The sequence below is a fragment of the Polyergus mexicanus genome, unplaced genomic scaffold (assembly GCF_030449975.1).
Source record: "Polyergus mexicanus isolate NDT 795.1 unplaced genomic scaffold, iyPolMexi1.0 SCAF_16, whole genome shotgun sequence".
NCBI lineage: Eukaryota > Metazoa > Arthropoda > Insecta > Hymenoptera > Formicidae > Polyergus > Polyergus mexicanus.
The window spans coordinates 3134630-3153042 of record NW_027223336.1 but is presented as its reverse complement, the minus strand read 5'-3'; the positions used below and the strand labels follow the sequence as shown (position 1 = coordinate 3153042).

Below are 18413 nucleotides of genomic sequence, written 5' to 3'. Positions count from 1 at the left end.
GTCGAACGAAGATAAATGCGAAGAGAGAGAAAAGACGAAGAAAAAGAGAGATAGAAAGAGAGGAAGAAAGGACAGAAACGTGATCTGTTGTGTTTTCGAGATAAAGGCGCTACTTTTCGAACGAAGATATTTGTTTCTCAAGGACCGGTTTCTCTTCGTCGATTAAATTTTAATACACTGTAACACTCTCCGCTTGCTTCTGTATTTAGAAACGCACGGAAAGGCTTGAACCACCGGATCGCACAAAGACGATCGAAATTTTGATACCATCTTGGACAGTACACGATCGCGCCCGTGTCTCATATTCTTCCGAGTATCTTCCCTTACAATTATATTTTTTTCGTATCACGATCCTATATATATACATTTGTAACAATCGATTATCTATAATCTATATTATTTGCTGATAAACGACTTATCCGACTGGCAGATAACGCGCAATGCTTCCCTCGTGATTCTAAAACGCGAAAAACAACTCATGTTATCTCGCACATGCGATATATCTGTGCTGAAAACACAGGGAATTTACAATATGTTGGAATTGAAATTGTATTATATTATTGTGTTTCGATTTATTTATGTATCGTAACGTCCGAAGGGATATATATCTATTGTCCGCGTGTATCGCGTGATATTGATATAGTGTGATATATATATCATATATATATCTCAACTATCTCAAATATGTATCAACAATAATTCGTGCGAATATAACGTTATTTAACGAAGAATCGTCGAAGTAAAGTTTGCCCTCATGCTAGATTTTTCCTACATCATCTTTAGTATGAACTTCTTACAGAGCTTACGAGCTTTTAATCAAGACGTTCTCGCTTGGGAATAGAATAGAATAATGGAATTCGCGTCTCGAACAAATAAATTTCAAAATAAATAAATAAAATGTTGAAACAATTTTGTTTTTGTTCCCCTTCTCTCTTTCGTCCTTTTGTCTTATTTACATTTGACATACAAGCGGTTTAAATCATTGTGACAAAAATTCAGAGATATATATGTATATATTTAAAATTTTTATAATATATTATTTTAAAAATATAATTAATATTTTTAATTATTAAAGATAGATAGTTTTGAATATGAAATACTGCAAAATAATTGGAACGACTTTTGATCATTCAGAGAAATTCTAATTTAAAAAAAGCATAAGTATACTGATTGTGTTGCATAATGTTTTATTTTAAAAAATATTTGAAAAGAATTATCGCGTACAACAATTAAAAATTATCAAACACGATCTGTTGATAACGATATATAGATTGTAGATGAAATGATACCTTCTGATTAATTTAAATTTTTAAGTGGCATATTTGTATATAAAAGTAATGTGAATGTTACTTATATATAATATAATAAACGAAGAATTCATATTTTTTCATTGTAACATAATACATGTATATAATAAAACATAATTTATTTTCATATAATCTATTATAGTTTCATTAAGATAAAGATTGGAAGAAATATGTAATAAAATAATGAGAAATTGCATATTCATATATAAATTTTCTAAAATTCTGATAATATATATTATATATCTCAATTCGCGTAATCAAATTTCATTACTTTATTAGGTGATAAAAAATTAAAAAAAAAAATATATCTTTTTTATATATTCATGCTTAATCTATTAAACGTGTTGACACAATGTTATCTAAGTAATCTTCGATTAATTTCGTTCATTTGAAAGTTATAAAATTATTACCGATTATTATAATTACTTTCTCTTCGCGCGCGATAATAGTTGTAATTTTTGCGATTTACTAATCTTATCTATTTTATTATTTGTTACCCGTAAATAAGGAGGAAAGAAGCGTAATTCATTGCAAAGAGAGAGGAGAGTATATATGTATCAAATTCACGATCAAATGCCAGCCAATAATTAAACGTTATTCTTTGGACAATTATCAAGTCACGAGCGAATATGGCATAAATCGTACATAGAATATAATGTTTATCGGTTTTCCCGATTCATTGATTCGAAAACATTGAGATTTATGTAACATCTTATTGTCCAAGTATACGATTCTAAAACTTCCTCAGTGTATATTTCACAGAAAAGATAATAAAAGATACCGAGAGCTCGCGCGATCGATAATTCAATACATAAATTCTATGCAATCATATTTCCTACGTGAACAACTCTTTTGTTGTGAAATCTTACAATAGACGATTCATGCTATTTGTATCAAACGTTTGTAGATAGTTAACTATGTGAGAAAAATGTGAAAAAATAATCATAAATGTGCCCAGCAAAATTCGAAATATTAATTTTAATAAGCCTTATCACATCGTATTTATTACAATAAGATTGATAAATCTTATTATATTAATGTACGTTTTAAATAAGCGTATATTATAATAAGGAATTTCAATTTTCTAATTATGTTTCTAATTAATTTTCTAATTATGTCGCTACAGTTGCAAGAATTTGAAATCAAAATATTCACAAGTACGACATTCATTATATCATATTCATGAATGGTTTAAAATAGAGTAGAGATAGTCAACTATCTTATAAGAGAGGAGAAAGATCGAAATATCCCCTATTTACTTGGCATACATAAAGACGAATATTTTTGATTATTTTATTGGATTTTGTGCGGTTTATATTGATAACAGAAACTGTTAGCACTATTTTCAATACAACTTTAAATCGTAACATCACTGTAAAAATTACATACCTCGATACATCTTGTTTAGCGGGACTTTAATTAATCAGTAGACGGCAGGATGCCAAGGGTTTCCATTTGGACCTCGGTCAACGAGAAATTCACCATTGATGATGTCGAATATTTGATACCGGCACGATATCCTTGATATCCTGCAAGCTTAAATGAAAAAAAATTCGTGAAAAGAATTTTACGAAACTTGCAAAGTAAAGTTATTTTCCCTATGAGAATTTTTTATTTCAATATATTTTCTATGAGATTTTTTTGTATTTTTTTGTATTATTATTATACCTAACCGCAGATGAAGAATTAAAAATTGAATAATGCCAATAAATTTGCATAAAAGTATTGAAAAAATAACTTCAAAAATCATGAACATAAAAAAAGAGATTATAGTTTGTCGATAGATTATACATATATATATTGCAAATTTGGTTACACAAGAGGAAAAATCATATTTCTTCTTCATCTTATAAAATAACTGTGGAAACTGTACATTATATGAATCATCAGTATGTATCAGTTACATCTTTTGGCAGCTGTCAGGTTTTACAAGAGGGGATGGATATTTTAAAGAGTCGCAATAAATTTTTTAATACTGGACATTTCAACTTGATTTTTACATGATAAGATACATTTAAATGATGAAAAATGTCGAATCTATTCATCGAGTAATTTTTCAGTTTCAATAAAACTTTGGATTTCTTTCTATTTTATTTATTTCATATTTTTGAAAGAATTGAAAAAATAACACGTATGTTATAAAATATCACAATATATTTGACGATGTAATCGAATTATCATATTTAAGCTCACATATGTATGAGAAAAAATTAATCAGCTCTTGGCTAAAGGTATGAGCAAAATTTATCAGCATGTTTATGGATAAAAGGAACGGATACGTGCGGCTGGTTCATTATCTTATTCCTATGATGTAAAAATACGTAAGTCCAACAAACCGTACATATGAAAGATATACCGGCTCTTCTCCTCGCTCGAATGATTCGTCTGCACGAAATACTTGTGCTAGCGGAGCACTCCAGTGAGTCTATTTTCAGAAAACTGTGAAAGAGAGAGAGAGACAGAAAAACATCGGATTATTTTAGTTACAATTTTTCCTCCGATCTGCAGAACGCGGGTGGACGTCTACGCGAATATCACGATGATGACTGAGTATGCTGCTACTTTTCGCCTATCGACAACGATCGCGCCCATTCTCGACTAACGAGCTAAATGCATGAAAAAGTGAATCGCATCAAAGTTAAAGATTATTCGAGTCTAACACGAAATTTTGTGATGGTGACAATGATTGCGAAACAACAAACGTCTACAAAATGTGAAAATGCAGATTAATGTGCTTGGCAATAGTGAAAAAATTATACGAAAATCGGGAACGTGCATTTTTCGTGCAATATATAATCTAAATAATATTTATGAAATTTCTTTTCTATGTACAAAAAAGCTACAGTTTTCAATGTATGCGAATTTATATCTTTTTCTCTCAAGTGTCGCGTGGGAAGTTTTATAACGAGTATGCAGAGAGACTTCGAGATCATCTTATGATTCTTTCTAAATTAATGTGTGCAAATTGTATTTGTCCTTTTACCGTTTGCATAAATAATAAATCATAGGTAAACTTTTCTTTTATATATTGTATGCGTTCAATATTACTAGGTATTTCATAAAATAATAACGTCAAAATTGTCCTCTGCTTTGCATCTTCATTTTTCGTCTATTTGCAACTCGCCTAAGGATCTCTTTTTAATCGATTGTCTCGTCTTCATAATTTCGTCGTCATGGATCTGCGAAGAATGTCAAATTGGAATGTCTTGAGCGTGGAGGCTGCGTTGCAACAACTCAACGCCTTCGAAGGAGATGATTCCGAGAGGATAATAAGGCGTCCTAATACGGTAAGCAAATTTACTTTTGGAATATTTAATGATCGGCTTTTAGTAAAAACAGAAAGATAATGAAACTATTGCAAAACAACAAATTTTTTTTGTCACAACGTAAATATGTATTAAAGTTACAAAATATCAGCTGTATACGAGTACTCTTTCTACGAGCGTTTCCACTTCTCCAGACACGTTTTAAAAATAAAAATTTAGAAAATAATTTGCTGTTCGTGAATATATCTGTGGGTTTCCATTCCACAAAAATACTCCAAATTGCAGATTTAAAAAAATCAAGCATCGAGTTTTAAGGCTATCAAGTCTGAGTACGCGCAGTATGTTTGTATTTTCGAATACGTGAAGGATCGATATCGACTAATAAAATAAAAATAAAGTGAAAATTTTTCTTTTAAATCTTGGAAGGCAAATCTCATCCTTATAAATGAATACATTACCACTCGGCGACGGTTTAGCCGTATTCAAACGAGAGAAATCTCGCGACGTCAATATCGGCGCTTGCTCGCGCTTCTTTTACATATAGCGAATGTCACATCAATATGTCGGGGAATGTCGATAGGTCTTCCCATTCTGGCATGTTGCCTGCGTGCCTGTCTTTATTTATAACTAATTAAAGAAGACCCAGTTGCAAATGCTGACTCTTCTAAGGCGGTCAAACGGCGGTCGATTCGATAAATCGGAGCCAATTTTCGGTTTTCCAGCTCAAACTATTAATATATTTTACTAAAAGATATAAACGCGATAGTTTGCGTGAGTGAAAATTTTTAATCTATAATAGTGCCTCGTGTGGTTTTCGTATCGTTCTTTGCTCGAACTCTAACAATGACCACTTGGACGCAACTAACCGTGGAACATGTCAGCGCAATATCCAAGGAAGAATTTAGCACAACGCATCGAGGAAAATCGGTAACTCTAATCATCCGAATCAATTATTATATGTTCTTAAAAAATGATTTTTATTTTAATTATTAAATATTTATTAATATTTTAAAGGAATGATTTTTCTCTTAATGCTTTTAGAAAATTAGAAGTTGTCTTTATATTAGAACGATACACACACGGAAAGAGGATTGATATTACCATTATAATTTTTTTAAATACATATTTTTTTTTAATTAAAGATTGTGAAACATTTCTATTGTTTTTATGCATTTATGCATAATATATATTTTATTGTTGAATTTTTTATTACTATCTGTTGCATGTATTATACATTCGAATATTGCGCGATCATAATTTCTCCTTTAAAAGAAGATTCAGTTTTATTCTAATAAAATTATAATTATAAATTCATACTTTGAAATTACAAACCGTGTTGGTTTCGTGCAACTTTTTTAAGATTCTAATATATATATATATATATATTTGCTTCATAAAAAACAGGCCAACTTTTATCTCGTAAAATAGTTTATTAACCGTTTAAGATTGATAGATTAATATATATTTTTCAGTGATAGTGAATAATTAAAAATTCCAAATATTTACTCTATATAACTTCACATAACTGATAAACAATAGAATCTGACAGCTGATTTCTACTTTTTTCGAAAAGGATCCTTACAGTTTAAATTTTATTCAATATTTTTTTCTTACCTCTGTTTTATAATTATAAAATATAAAATATATTTTTATTATATTTCATTAAAACAATCAGGAGAGACATAAATTCTATTATAACTATTCAATTTCTCAATTAGGAAATAATTTAATTTCTTAGGTAATTTTCTAGATCACTAACATCACCGGTTAACGCGAAACTTAAACACTTTAATCATAACGATATATGCGTAACCTGTTGCTAGTGATTCATTAAGTATATCATATTGAAATTATGCCAATTATTACGCCGAGAGCTATTAGAAATACTATTTTCCGCATAATCTATGTTTCTGTAAATATAATCAAATTAAGAACATATATAATTAATTTAATATTTATGATTTATTATCTCCTTTTATTCCAGACAAGTGTAATAAACGTTTTTTGCAAATGTTATATATCTATATAAATATTATATACATACAATATGAATTTGCAAAAACATCTTTGTAATATTTGTCTAGAATGCAAGGGAATAATTAAACAATATTAAATTAGTAAATATTAAATTAATTAGATGACCCAATTATATTTACAATAAATTCATATTTTTAGTATAATTATGTTTATTATTTTAATAATTTATTTTGTTATTTATAAAAAAAAATATAAATATTATATTTTATTCTAGTTTGTTCAAACTGTTTTGACTGTAACAAAAGCAAATATATAAAACCAAAAAAGTTATATGATTTTAAAAATGTTTTTCATTAGCGTGATATTTATGTATTATAAATGGATAAATAACTTTATTGCAAAACATGAAGAAATTTGGCACTCAATTTTTGTATTATTTAATATTTATAGCAGAAATTGCAATACATACGTTAAATGTACAAAAATTTGACAAAAATAAATCAATAAGAACTCGTCAAGAGAATTGCTTTTTATATTGACAAAGATTTAGGAAAATCTGTCGCTTACAGTGATAGAGTAAAATCAAATGTTTTAAATTCGGAGACTCCTTATCACAGGAAATAAACTTCATTAAAAATGTAAAACTAGTATCCCGGCGGGGATTTGATGTAACCGCGATGGGGTTTAAAATAAAGTACAGGCAAGCCTTCCAAGTCGTATATTTAGGACGACGCGCAAGCGCGATCCGATTAAAAGCACTGAAGACTTGTAGTTTGAGCTTCCTCGAATTCTGCTTCGTATCGCGATTCTAATAGACTGAGTGTAACGACGATTAATAATTTACCTCGTGTGTTTTCATCAAATAAATAAATTTTCCACGTTAGAGAAAACATTTAAATCCGCAAATTAAAAATTCATATGTAACATTTAGTTTGTGAAAATCATGCTAAAATAAATCGTGATATGGTATAGTGATGTTTAACTAAAGAACCAAAATGAAAGTGACCTTGAATTAAAAAGAGAGAACGAAAAATTAAATAGTATTTTTTATTAAATAAATATACTGTCTATATAAATTCGCACGCGAAAAAAATCAACAAAAGCTAAAATAAAATAAACGTTTTTATTCGAATTTAACGTTAAAAGAAGCAGCACCATGGATCTCGGTGGTGTGGACGTTTGGGGTCAGATTGCCCTGGAAACGTCTCAGATGTACGTTTCCGAGGGTGGTGCTGCTAAGAGTCGTACTGTAAGTTGTCGATTTATTTAATGTTGATATAACATGATCTTTAATTTATCTCTCGTGAAACAGTGCGACTTAATACAAAGTCCGTTTATATCACTGTTGAATTTCATGGAATTTGGTATGGATCATTGGCAACTTTTATAAATGAATTAACATATACATATCTCTATTATGTACTTTTTACAAAATTCTCTTTACTAAACTGAATTTTTCAAACATGTTTTTATGTAGAAATTTTGCAAAAAAAAAAAAAAAAAAAAACTCGATATGAAAAAAATTAATAAATATAGCTTGATTTCGCAAGAAGAAGAGAAACTCAATGGATAATATATCTCAAGTTTAATCTGTTTTGATATTGCGCCAGCATCTGAATAATACGCGTTAATGATATACAAAGACAGTGACATGCATGAAAAATTGTACGATTAAAACTGTGATAATATCAATCGATTATTTATTGTTTCGCAAATCATTCAATAATCGATCAATGATGTATCGTTAACATTTCCAAAAACATCACTCAATTAAAATGTATCTCATTGAAAACTTATTACGTGCTGATAATTGTGTTCCCTTTTTTGCAGACAATAGAGAAGCTACCGGACAAAGTTCTTTTGAACGTTTTTTGCTATTTGTCGCATCGCGAAATATGCAGGGTTGCTCGAGTTTGCAAACGTTGGCGACAAATTGCGTATGATACGCGTCTTTGGAAGCACGTGTCTCTAAGACCAGAAATAAGCGGGCTTCATGTGAGCTCTCTAGAAAATCTATTGCATTTAATCAGGTGACACGAGATCGTAATACCTAATTATGCACTTCTCAAATATTTCTCGACTTTCGTGCACAAGCTCTTTAGAGACGAAGAAAGTCCAATATGCTTAGAATAATTAATTTCAGAGATAATATTTGAAAAATTCATTTACTCTCTTAATTTATTTAAATAGTTCGATATATACGTAAACCAAAATTAAAGATTTTTAGTAAAAATATTTATATCTGAAAAATTTATTTTGTGTGTTTGTAAAAATAATAAAGTTTACTCTTAATTTATATATGGAATACAGTGACAATTTAATATTTACAGCGTACGTTTTGGACCGTCATTAAGATATATCGAATTACCAATAGAATTGATCACTCACACAGTTCTTCACGAGTTAGCTAATAAATGTCCAAATTTAACGCACATGTTATTGGATTTTTCGACTGCTATGCAACTTCATGACTTCTCCGAAATGCAAGCTTTTCCAACAAAATTGAAATATATGTGCATATGCCTATCTGAGGTCATTTTTATGGAAGGCTTTATGCGGAAAATCTATAACTTTATTAATGGTTTAGAGATTCTTCATTTGATCGGTTAGTGAAAAGTTAAGAATAAAATCGAATATTTTTTTATACTATCTCATATATATATACACATAATATCTCAATATGCATTAATACATATCGCGAAAATCTAAAAAATTTGTTATAAAATCTATTATTTTCTAGGAACTTATGAAAAGGTCGAAGAAGAGGAAGAGGAAATTTACGAGGTAATTAATGTTCACAAACTCAAATCTGCGACGCCGAATTTGAGGGTAATCAATTTATACGGGATCAACTTTGTGGATGATTCGCACATTGATGCTTTCTCCTCTAATTGTATCCAACTTGAATGCTTAGCCGTGAATTTCTGTGCCAAAGTGACCGGTTCGACCATGAAGATTCTCTTTCAAAGAAGCAGAAGACTGAAATGTCTTCTTATGCAAGGAACAAGTGATATATTATTATCTCTGACATTATAAACGTATATTTCTCTTGCCATGATTCATTTTTTTAAAGAAAATTCTTTTAATAAAATGTTTAAAATATAACTTATTTCGCGGATATTCCTTCAAATCCATTAATCTATGTCGCAAATTTTTATTTGTTCCGATAACATAAGTGAAGAGATGGATGAAATTTCTCTCGTCACTCTTTAAAAAAAAATATTACGATATATTTTAATATTATTAGCGAGATTACATACGCGTATATCTCAACTAAACATACGCTTTTTAGATCTCCAGAGCGAGTACGTCATGCAAGTCGAATGGGAAAAATCCAGCATCCAGGAACTCGATGTTACAGCCACTGATCTATCGACGGAATGCTTAATCGACATGCTGACCAGGATTCCCAGTCTTCGCTTTTTGAGTGCCGGTCAACTGAACGGTTTCAATGACAGTGTATTAAAAGCGTGGACCGAAGTCGGAAATCCGCGAAACTTGATAGCGCTAGATCTGGATAGCTCTGATAATCTGAGCGACGATGCCTTGCATAAATTTCTGTCTAGACACGGTCATCAGCTGTACGGCCTTGCGTTGTCAGGCATGCCGCATATTACTGATCAGCTATGGCAAAGTGTACTACCGATTCTCACAAATGCAAAGTGAGTATTTATAATTTCACTAACTTCGTATAAATATACTTTATAAACAAAAATGTGTATGTAATTTATTATTAAATTCGCTCTGTGTAAGTTATAGCAAATTATACACTAATTAAAAATAGCTATAATTATGTTTCACATTTGATAGAATTTCAAATTTATATTCGTGTCGCTTATTTTTTTTATTTATTACAATGATAAAAATTTCTCTCTTGTCCCTATTATTATACTAATAAATTTTCATCATTTATGTTTTTATTAAAATTTAAAGATCTTGATGGGTGTGTTCATATAATGTTTCAGAATACTTGTGATGGGTACTCAAGAGAGATTAGGTGTTAACATTCACGTGGATCAGCTGATGGATGGAATTGCCAATAACTGTCTTGATTTAGAGCGTCTGGAGTTACGCTGGGATCCAGAAAATTTGCGATTTTCCGATAAAAGTCAAAAAGCCATTGATATCCTACGTGTCAAATGCATTAAGCTAAGATGTTTAAGTTTAAGGTAAGCTCAAAGAGAGATAAACAGAATTATAAAATGAAGTAAATAGTATGTATAAAAGAGAAATATGGTTTTCTTTCAGCGATGGAAGATACTATGAAATCGTCAAAGCAAATTTCGAGCGAGCTGACAGACTGACTGTCGTTAGAACAACTACTTGTTGCAGAGTATCGAACTATTATCTTTTGCAAAATTATAAGGATCTAATTTTTAATTGACGCGAATTTTGATGATCGATTTTTATTGCTCACATCGAGTTTTATTGCGTTCCTGTTGATGAATTTAAACAAACATATGCCTAAATAAAAAGCTCTCCGATATTTCTTTGTTACGGTATTAACGTAAAATAATACTAGCGCGATAAGAAAATAAAAGAAGATAAAATTCATATTGTATGATAATACAATGACATGATAATTGTAATTTAATATCACAAGTATTTTAAATTTTTTCTGCATTACAATATTTATTTTTAATAAATTTCTAAACTGCCTGGAAACATCCACATTTAGCAAATATTTTTTTTTCTTCAGTCGTTAAAGCCAGATGCAGGCGTGTTATCACGTGGAAGAAAAACATTACGCATGTCAGTGTCAAAGTACCCTTCGTATTCGAAATTTACGCTAGCCACGGACGAATGGTTCGCGAATTATCGATTATTGGTTAATTTATTCATGCCCGCGAGTAAACGACGACGACGACAACGACGACGCCGCACTGGCCACCGCTGTCGGTCGATTCGGCGGACCTCGTCGGCCACAACACGCGAGCCGCTGCTACATTATATGTCGTGCTATAGTCGGTCGAGGACCGTGTCCCGGTGGTCGCCATCAAGCTATGTCATTATTCGCATGATTCCGTCAAAGGGCTGCCATCAATTCACCGTGCACCTTCATGTCGGACGTCGAGGCGGATTCGGCCGAGAAGCGGCTGAAAATTGTGCTCGTGGGTGACTCCGGTGCCGGTAAAGTGAGTTTCAGTCTGTCACATCCTCGATCGAATGTGCGCGCCAAGGTGGATGATCCCGTTGTTTCGGTGCTCGCAGTTTCCGAAAGATAGCTATTTATATTAACGCGAGCTGCGTCTGGCTTTAAATTTGTTTGCCGATTGCCATGGTGAAAACGAAGAGTCTTTCAACAGGTGACAATATGAGCTTCGCGTTATTGTTGAAGAGTACTTTGATAAATATTTTTTCTCGTGCGATTGTGCATAAACAGAAAGAATTATACGTTTCGAATTTTTTTCTGCAAATATTTATTTAATTATTTGTACGGATTTATTGCTGTAAAAAGATTTTATTAGTAATATATATTGCTTTACTAATATAATTATATATGTTTTTCTTTACACAATATAATGATATATAGTTGCGTTAAGCGCTATAGATTAACGCAATGAATGTAATACGCGAGCTTGGATCGATGAAGCCTCTGATCGCGCGAGACTTCGTGTTTCTGGATCTAATGCGAAAACTTTTGCAAGCATGCGACATTTGCAGTATTGTTCTAGTTATCAATAATATGACAATAAGGCCAATCGGCAAACACAAATTTTCTAATCGATGATTTTTGAATTAATGAGGCTAACTATATAGGCCAAGCATGAATTTATTAACCTTCTAAGCTATTTTCTTTTATATCGTTTCGTTGGGTGACAAATGTCACAAGTCACAAGAAAGAAAGATCGATATATTTTATCGTAATATATTTAACGTAATTAACGGGATAAATTTACTGAAAATCTATTTAAAAATAATATACAAGTATGAATTTAATCTGATATTAAATAAGTCGCGCAAAGTTTATTGAGTAAACAATTTCAGTAATCTTATATTATTATTACTATTTCAATTTATCTTCCTTCGAGTTGGACAATCATTGTATAAATATCATTATCAGTTTTATTGATTGTCAGTTCTAGCGTGATACTTGATAATTGAAATTCAAGGATCCTTCTTTAGACCAGCATCGTCCAGAAGTTTTGCAACAACGATTTCACCAGACAGTACATACCTACCGCTGGCGTCGATTTCTTTCTCAAAAACATCACCATCGGTTGTTACAAGAATGTTAATCTACATTTATGGGACGTCGGTGGACTCGCTTTGCACGGGAACATGTTGGACAAATACGTTTTCGGAGCACACGTAAAGTCAATTTCTTTTTGCAGTTATAAAACTATCAAAATAAATTTTATCTTATATATTCATTCGATATTTTTTTTTTATTTGTGTACTATGATGATATATCGTTGTAATTTTATTTATATGTATATCTTTCCTACGAATCAGATTATTCTTCTGGTGTACGATGTCACAAATAGCTCGAGTTTCGATATCTTGGAAGAATGGCTCAATCAAATCAAGAACTTCATTGACACTTACGACGAACCGCCTCTAATAACGGTAGTAGGTAATAAATGCGATATGGAGCATCAGAGAACAGTTAAAAGAGATAGGTCGCATCGATTTGCCGCAGAAAACGCATTTCCATATCACGATATGTCCGCGAGAACCGGAGAATCGGTAATTTTTTCTCTCGTAATAACTTTGTAAAAGAAAGCGCTATATCTTTTTCACATATTTAGATTAATATAAAAATTACAAAGAGACTATATTAATTTTAGGTATCTTTATGCATAGCAAATTTAGCAGCGCAAATTTTGGGTGTCCGATTGACAAGAACGGATCAAGACTTTCATAAACCTATAATTATTGCTGAAATTGGAGATACAGTAGATATGAGTTCAATACACAAAGTGGTAAAAAGAATTCCCAAGAGAAAACAACATCCAATTGCATTCAATCCACGTTTTCCTATCTCGAAATCCGCGGTATGTGCATTGCAATGATGATCAACATATACTTTAGAATATCATTTCTAATCGAATAAAATATATATGAATTTCTCTAATGTAAATGTAAGAATCAACAAAAATTGTACATACTACGCGAGCTATACTATATAACTTGTAGCTATAATATAGACAAATATATTTATATACTATAGAACACTCTTATATTTCATACGTGATGTCTCGGACAATTTAACATTATAATTGATACATAAATTCCATTTATTTAAGTATGCAATCATAATAGAAAATAATATATAACTGTCAAAAATGTATTGTATTTTTTACGGTTGTCCTACTTGTATAGATGCATCAAATGATAAATTTGTTTATCGCACTTTTTAATTTATTTATTATGTATATTGATAATAGATAAAAGAATAAATATTATATTTATGTAATACGGGGCCAATATGAATAAACATATGATTATAAAATTTCTACAGTAGATTTAAAAACAGATTTATTAATCGTATTTCTCTCGTTAATTATGCTAATAATTACACGCGCAATATAATTATATTTTATATAACAACATTAAAAATACTTTCATACATTGATAATAATGATTACAAAATAATAATAAAGCGTATGATATAATAAGGATAAACGTATATCTTAAAAATTCGCGGAAGAATCTAAAATTGCTAGGAAGATTTATTAAATATTATGTTATAAGGTGCGTTCATCGAAAAATTGTAACTAGAGACGCGATTGAAGACCTGATATAAATAATTCTGTAAGGTAAAAATAAAAATTTCCAATAAAGCTATTTTACTATTTATATTTTGGAAGAATATATAAAAAACGCACTTTAAAATACTTCAATATACTCTCTTTAAATTTCTTTTATACTTTACAAATATCGTTACAGAAGATATTTTAGTTTTTTTTTTTTTTATAGAATATTACTGGTTCTAATACATATTTTTCAATTGAGAACGTTTTCCTCTCTTTACCTCATAGAAAAAGGTTTCAATTTAAGTTAATAATTTTATCTTTCAGTTATCTGATTAGTATAACACCGCAATTACTTGCTTATGGCACAACTCTCTGCTTATATTAAAATTGCAGATATTGCGCTAGTACACTTGAGCCAATATATTAATTTAATTAATTGTATTAATATACTTCATTGCTAATATCTTTTCGAAGAACGTACCAATAAAACGTAACACTAATTATTATATTGTTCATAGTGGTCGTGGATAAGTAGAAGACATAAAATGAAGAAAGAGCAATGTGTGCGTACATGATTGAAAAGGGTAGCTTGTATATGTTACGTATAGAATAACAATATTAATTCAAAATCTTTTAAAATACAATAATTTGAAATACAATAATATTTGTCTAAATAATACTTTTATTAATTTTTTAATAAATTAGCATATTAGAATTCTAATATTGCAAAATTATATATCGTTTAATACATATCTATTAATATATTTTTTAATATTTATCAATATTGCTATCTATCTCTCTTTTTATCTACACCATCTATCTTAAATTGTCCAGACCAATTTTGCATTTCAGACTTTTGAAGAATCAAAGAAAAAGAACAATTATATATATTTCTTTGAAAGCTTTTTAAAATTGTAAAACTGATGATTTACATTAGAATTATCTATTATTTTTACTAAATAATGAAATAATTTCTATAATATCTTACTTATCTCAATAAGTAAATTTACAATATCTTATTTATCGAGATAAGATAGATTTATAAATTTACGGACGGTGCATTTAATATGATTTGATTCTTTCTTTATATCAAATTATAAATTATCACATACTCTGTACAACGATTGTTCAAGATGTAAAATTACGAGTTTCAAACTTTTATATTTCATTGATTATCCACGCCATTTTTAAAGATTAATTGCTAAGAAATTGTTCGTGTTCTTTTTTCTTATTGTTTTAATAAAATTCTCAGTCTCTTACCATATACCACAAAGAATATGATGAATATTTACTTACTTATCCAAAGAAATTGTTTTTCACTATAAGTCTGATTTTGTGAGAGGTCTTCTTGGCCATGTATTTCTTTCTAAAAGTTTCTCCTTGGCTTCCCACAATTGATTAAGCTTTTCATTTAATGGTGCAGTATATGTTTCTAACCATTCTTGTATTGTATAATTGTCATAAATATCTTCCATAGCTGTACGCATTTCTTTCTCAATATACATTATTTCCATTTTATGCCTATCCAAATCGGTGACTGCACGTTCGACATAACTAGGACTTGCAAAAGAATACTTAATATTGTACGGTTTTAACCATCCCTTGTAGGTGTTATCCTGTTCCATTTTCATTACTTCTTGCGTCAAAGAGTAAAGACGTAAAATAGCTGCATATATAGACATTCCGTGAAAACTGCACTTGGTCCAGCCATACTGTGGTTCTGCTATGCTCAATGAAATCACACCATCGCATTGTAAAATTTCAGATATATGACTAGGTAATTCTATAGGGAAGCCATTTAGATCCGATGCTTGTAATACAGCTAAATTAATAGCGAGAGATGGTAGTCCCACTGGCAGCAATTCGCAAAGAACACTAAAGTGATCGTATCTCTGCCATCCAGTCAACATGACACCTTTAAATGTAATTTGATTTGAATATCTATGAATGATTTCTAACCAACCTTGATGGTTCTCCATGTGATACGAAACATCTGTATAATATCTGTCTGGCGAAGTGGCTCCTTTGAATGCAGTTGCAATCCAGACTTGCTTCCAGACCGCAGCATAACTTTCCCATAGTTGATCGGTTAATGTCGTACCAGGATCAGTAGTATACTTCCAAATAACTGGTTCTATTGTCAAGTGTAAGCCTCTGTCAATGATTTCTTGCGGTGATATATCACGAAACTCATCGTCCCACATAAGTACAGTTAGTTCTGGATATTTTTCCTTCAAATATTTGACTACTGTGGAGACATGATCCAGAAAAAGCTGCCGTTTGCCCCATTGCTTTTTAGACATAACGTCTAAACATCTTGAGCATTCTCCTATTTGATAAACTTCATCCGCACCTATGTGCAGATATTTTGATGTTGGATGTGCCGAAACAACTTGGTTTATCATTTCATATATCAATGAAAGCGTTTTATTATATGTAGGGCACAAGACTTGTGGATAACGTGGAACTTCCCGGAAATCTTTATACTTATCCAATTTGAGAACAAACTCCATATGACCAAAGGTTTGTATCAACGGTATAACAATTAGTTGATTATTCTTGGCTATATTTTGAATTTGTACAATATCTTTCCTGGAATAAGAATTGCCAGCACGAATGTCCTCGATACTATCTGCAAAAGGGAACATGTCCTCGTACTCCACAAGTATACCAGTGGCTCCTAGCTTTCGCAGCAAAGGGAACAGATAATTATAATAACTCATCTTCGGTGGAGCACCTTTCAGATCTAGGTGAACGATCTTATGGCCCTTGAATAGCGGAGTGCCGTCTGCAAACGATTTATCATTAGTTAATTCATCAAACAGTCTGTTCCTACCAGTTTTCAAATCTCGCATCATCTGTACTTGTTGCTTACCGGACGGGCTATCAGTGAGTTCACCTGGGGAATACATATCCTCTGGTCTCAATCGAGCAATTTTCCCCGATGATATCTCATCAATTTCGTTACTCAATATATGATATATGACAATCAGCAAGATGAAGCTGATGGTCACGATGACCATCAGCGAGGCTCGACCTCGTAGACGCGTCATAACGTCGGGAGAATCCGCGCTCTAAACTCTCCGAAAGATCGAGTCGTCGCGAGTTTATCGCGCTGGCAGATTCATCGTTCGCGTGATCTCGCCAAGCGGAGCGGAAAGACAGACACGATCACTGTCGAGCGACGCGAGGAACGTACTCCGCATTCCTCGTCGAGCCGTCATAAAACGCTCGCATTCCCGCTTCGCAAAGGGAATCGTTCTTTGCCTTACAGGGCGTTTTCCAACAGATTATGCATAGGCGCGGTTTTCGCGGGAAAGATAAATCGCGAGATTAAGCCTCTCGGAGCCTTTATCGGGGACAATTACTGAACCGCTCTCGCGAATAGAGAAGAGAAAGTGACTTGCCGGGATTTCAATCGGACAGGCGCAGTATAAACTACGCGCGCGTTCTGTCGGCGCCGCCAAGAGACAAGACGCATCTCGGTACACGCGGACGCGTGTACGGTAGCGTGTAGTATATGATAATTATTGATTCTTACATTTTACGCTACGTCGAGCAGTAACATATTGTCCATAATTTGAATTTTCAATTATGAATAGAGAGTAAAGTCTTATAATAGCGCATATTAAATATGATAGAAACAATACGTGAAAATGATAAAATCGAAAAAACTATATATTTAAGCACATGATAGTAAAGTTTACATCTTTTATATATTTTGTTCTATATTCTATATCATATCATCTTTTTATTGTTTCTTCGTCTATCGCAACTTTTTTTTTTACTTTTAAAAGAAAGGATAAATCTTAATAAATAAAAAATACATAATTAATAGAAATGTTAAATAGAGAGATATATATGTACATTTCTTCTTTTTTTTATCAGATTTTAAATGGTTGACTAACCTGATCCACGAATAACATTATCGCTATATTGTTTGTAGTATATACTGCATTTTGATAAGATATAAGAATAAAGTGATATTAGCAATATTCTGTCTTTTACCTTGTGTGTCGCAAAAACCTTTTGAATGATGGATCGGATGCATCAGCTTTTTGTTCAATTTGTACATCATCTTGTTTACACACACTTTCTGTAATTAAAAGAGGAACAAAAATATTATATATGATTAGAGAGAAAAAGAAAGAGAAGAAAAACAA

At 31.2% G+C, this 18413-nt stretch overlaps 3 protein-coding genes across 6 annotated transcripts; 2 read left to right on the top strand and 1 right to left on the bottom strand.

The window, feature by feature from the left end:
• Positions 1-4: 4 nt before the first annotated feature.
• LOC138940178 (hexosaminidase D) lies at positions 5-17899 on the bottom strand. Of its 3 annotated transcripts, XM_070308791.1 has the most exons (5): positions 17126-17883; positions 15547-17038; positions 3649-3746; positions 2697-2843; positions 5-457 (listed from the first exon to the last, which is right to left on the bottom strand). In XM_070308791.1, exons 1-2 carry the CDS (start codon positions 17301-17303, stop codon positions 15570-15572), a joined length of 1647 nt encoding a protein of 548 aa, XP_070164892.1. In that variant the 5' UTR covers positions 17304-17883; the 3' UTR covers positions 5-457; positions 2697-2843; positions 3649-3746; positions 15547-15569. The 3 variants fall into 3 exon arrangements, with proteins under 3 accessions (XP_070164892.1, XP_070164888.1, XP_070164889.1); XM_070308787.1 differs by having other exon boundaries at positions 15547-17899; XM_070308788.1 differs by lacking the exon at positions 3649-3746 and having other exon boundaries at positions 15547-17899.
• Fipoq (F-box/LRR-repeat protein FipoQ) lies at positions 3832-11052 on the top strand. Of its 2 annotated transcripts, XM_070308792.1 has the most exons (8): positions 3832-4315; positions 4437-4594; positions 8381-8580; positions 8881-9155; positions 9291-9557; positions 9843-10212; positions 10516-10719; positions 10799-11052. In XM_070308792.1, the coding sequence occupies exons 2-8, from the start codon at positions 4481-4483 to the stop codon at positions 10932-10934; spliced, it is 1566 nt and encodes a 521-aa protein (XP_070164893.1). In that variant the 5' UTR covers positions 3832-4315; positions 4437-4480; the 3' UTR covers positions 10935-11052. The 2 variants fall into 2 exon arrangements, with proteins under 2 accessions (XP_070164893.1, XP_070164894.1); XM_070308793.1 differs by lacking the exons at positions 3832-4315; positions 4437-4594 and adding an exon at positions 7246-7799.
• On the top strand, positions 11207-13975 carry LOC138940184 (ras-related protein Rab-28). The gene is made up of 4 exons (XM_070308800.1): positions 11207-11685; positions 12677-12862; positions 13007-13240; positions 13342-13975. Exons 1-4 carry the CDS (start codon positions 11611-11613, stop codon positions 13564-13566), a joined length of 720 nt encoding a protein of 239 aa, XP_070164901.1. The 5' UTR covers positions 11207-11610; the 3' UTR covers positions 13567-13975.
• Positions 17900-18413: the final 514 nt, after the last annotated feature.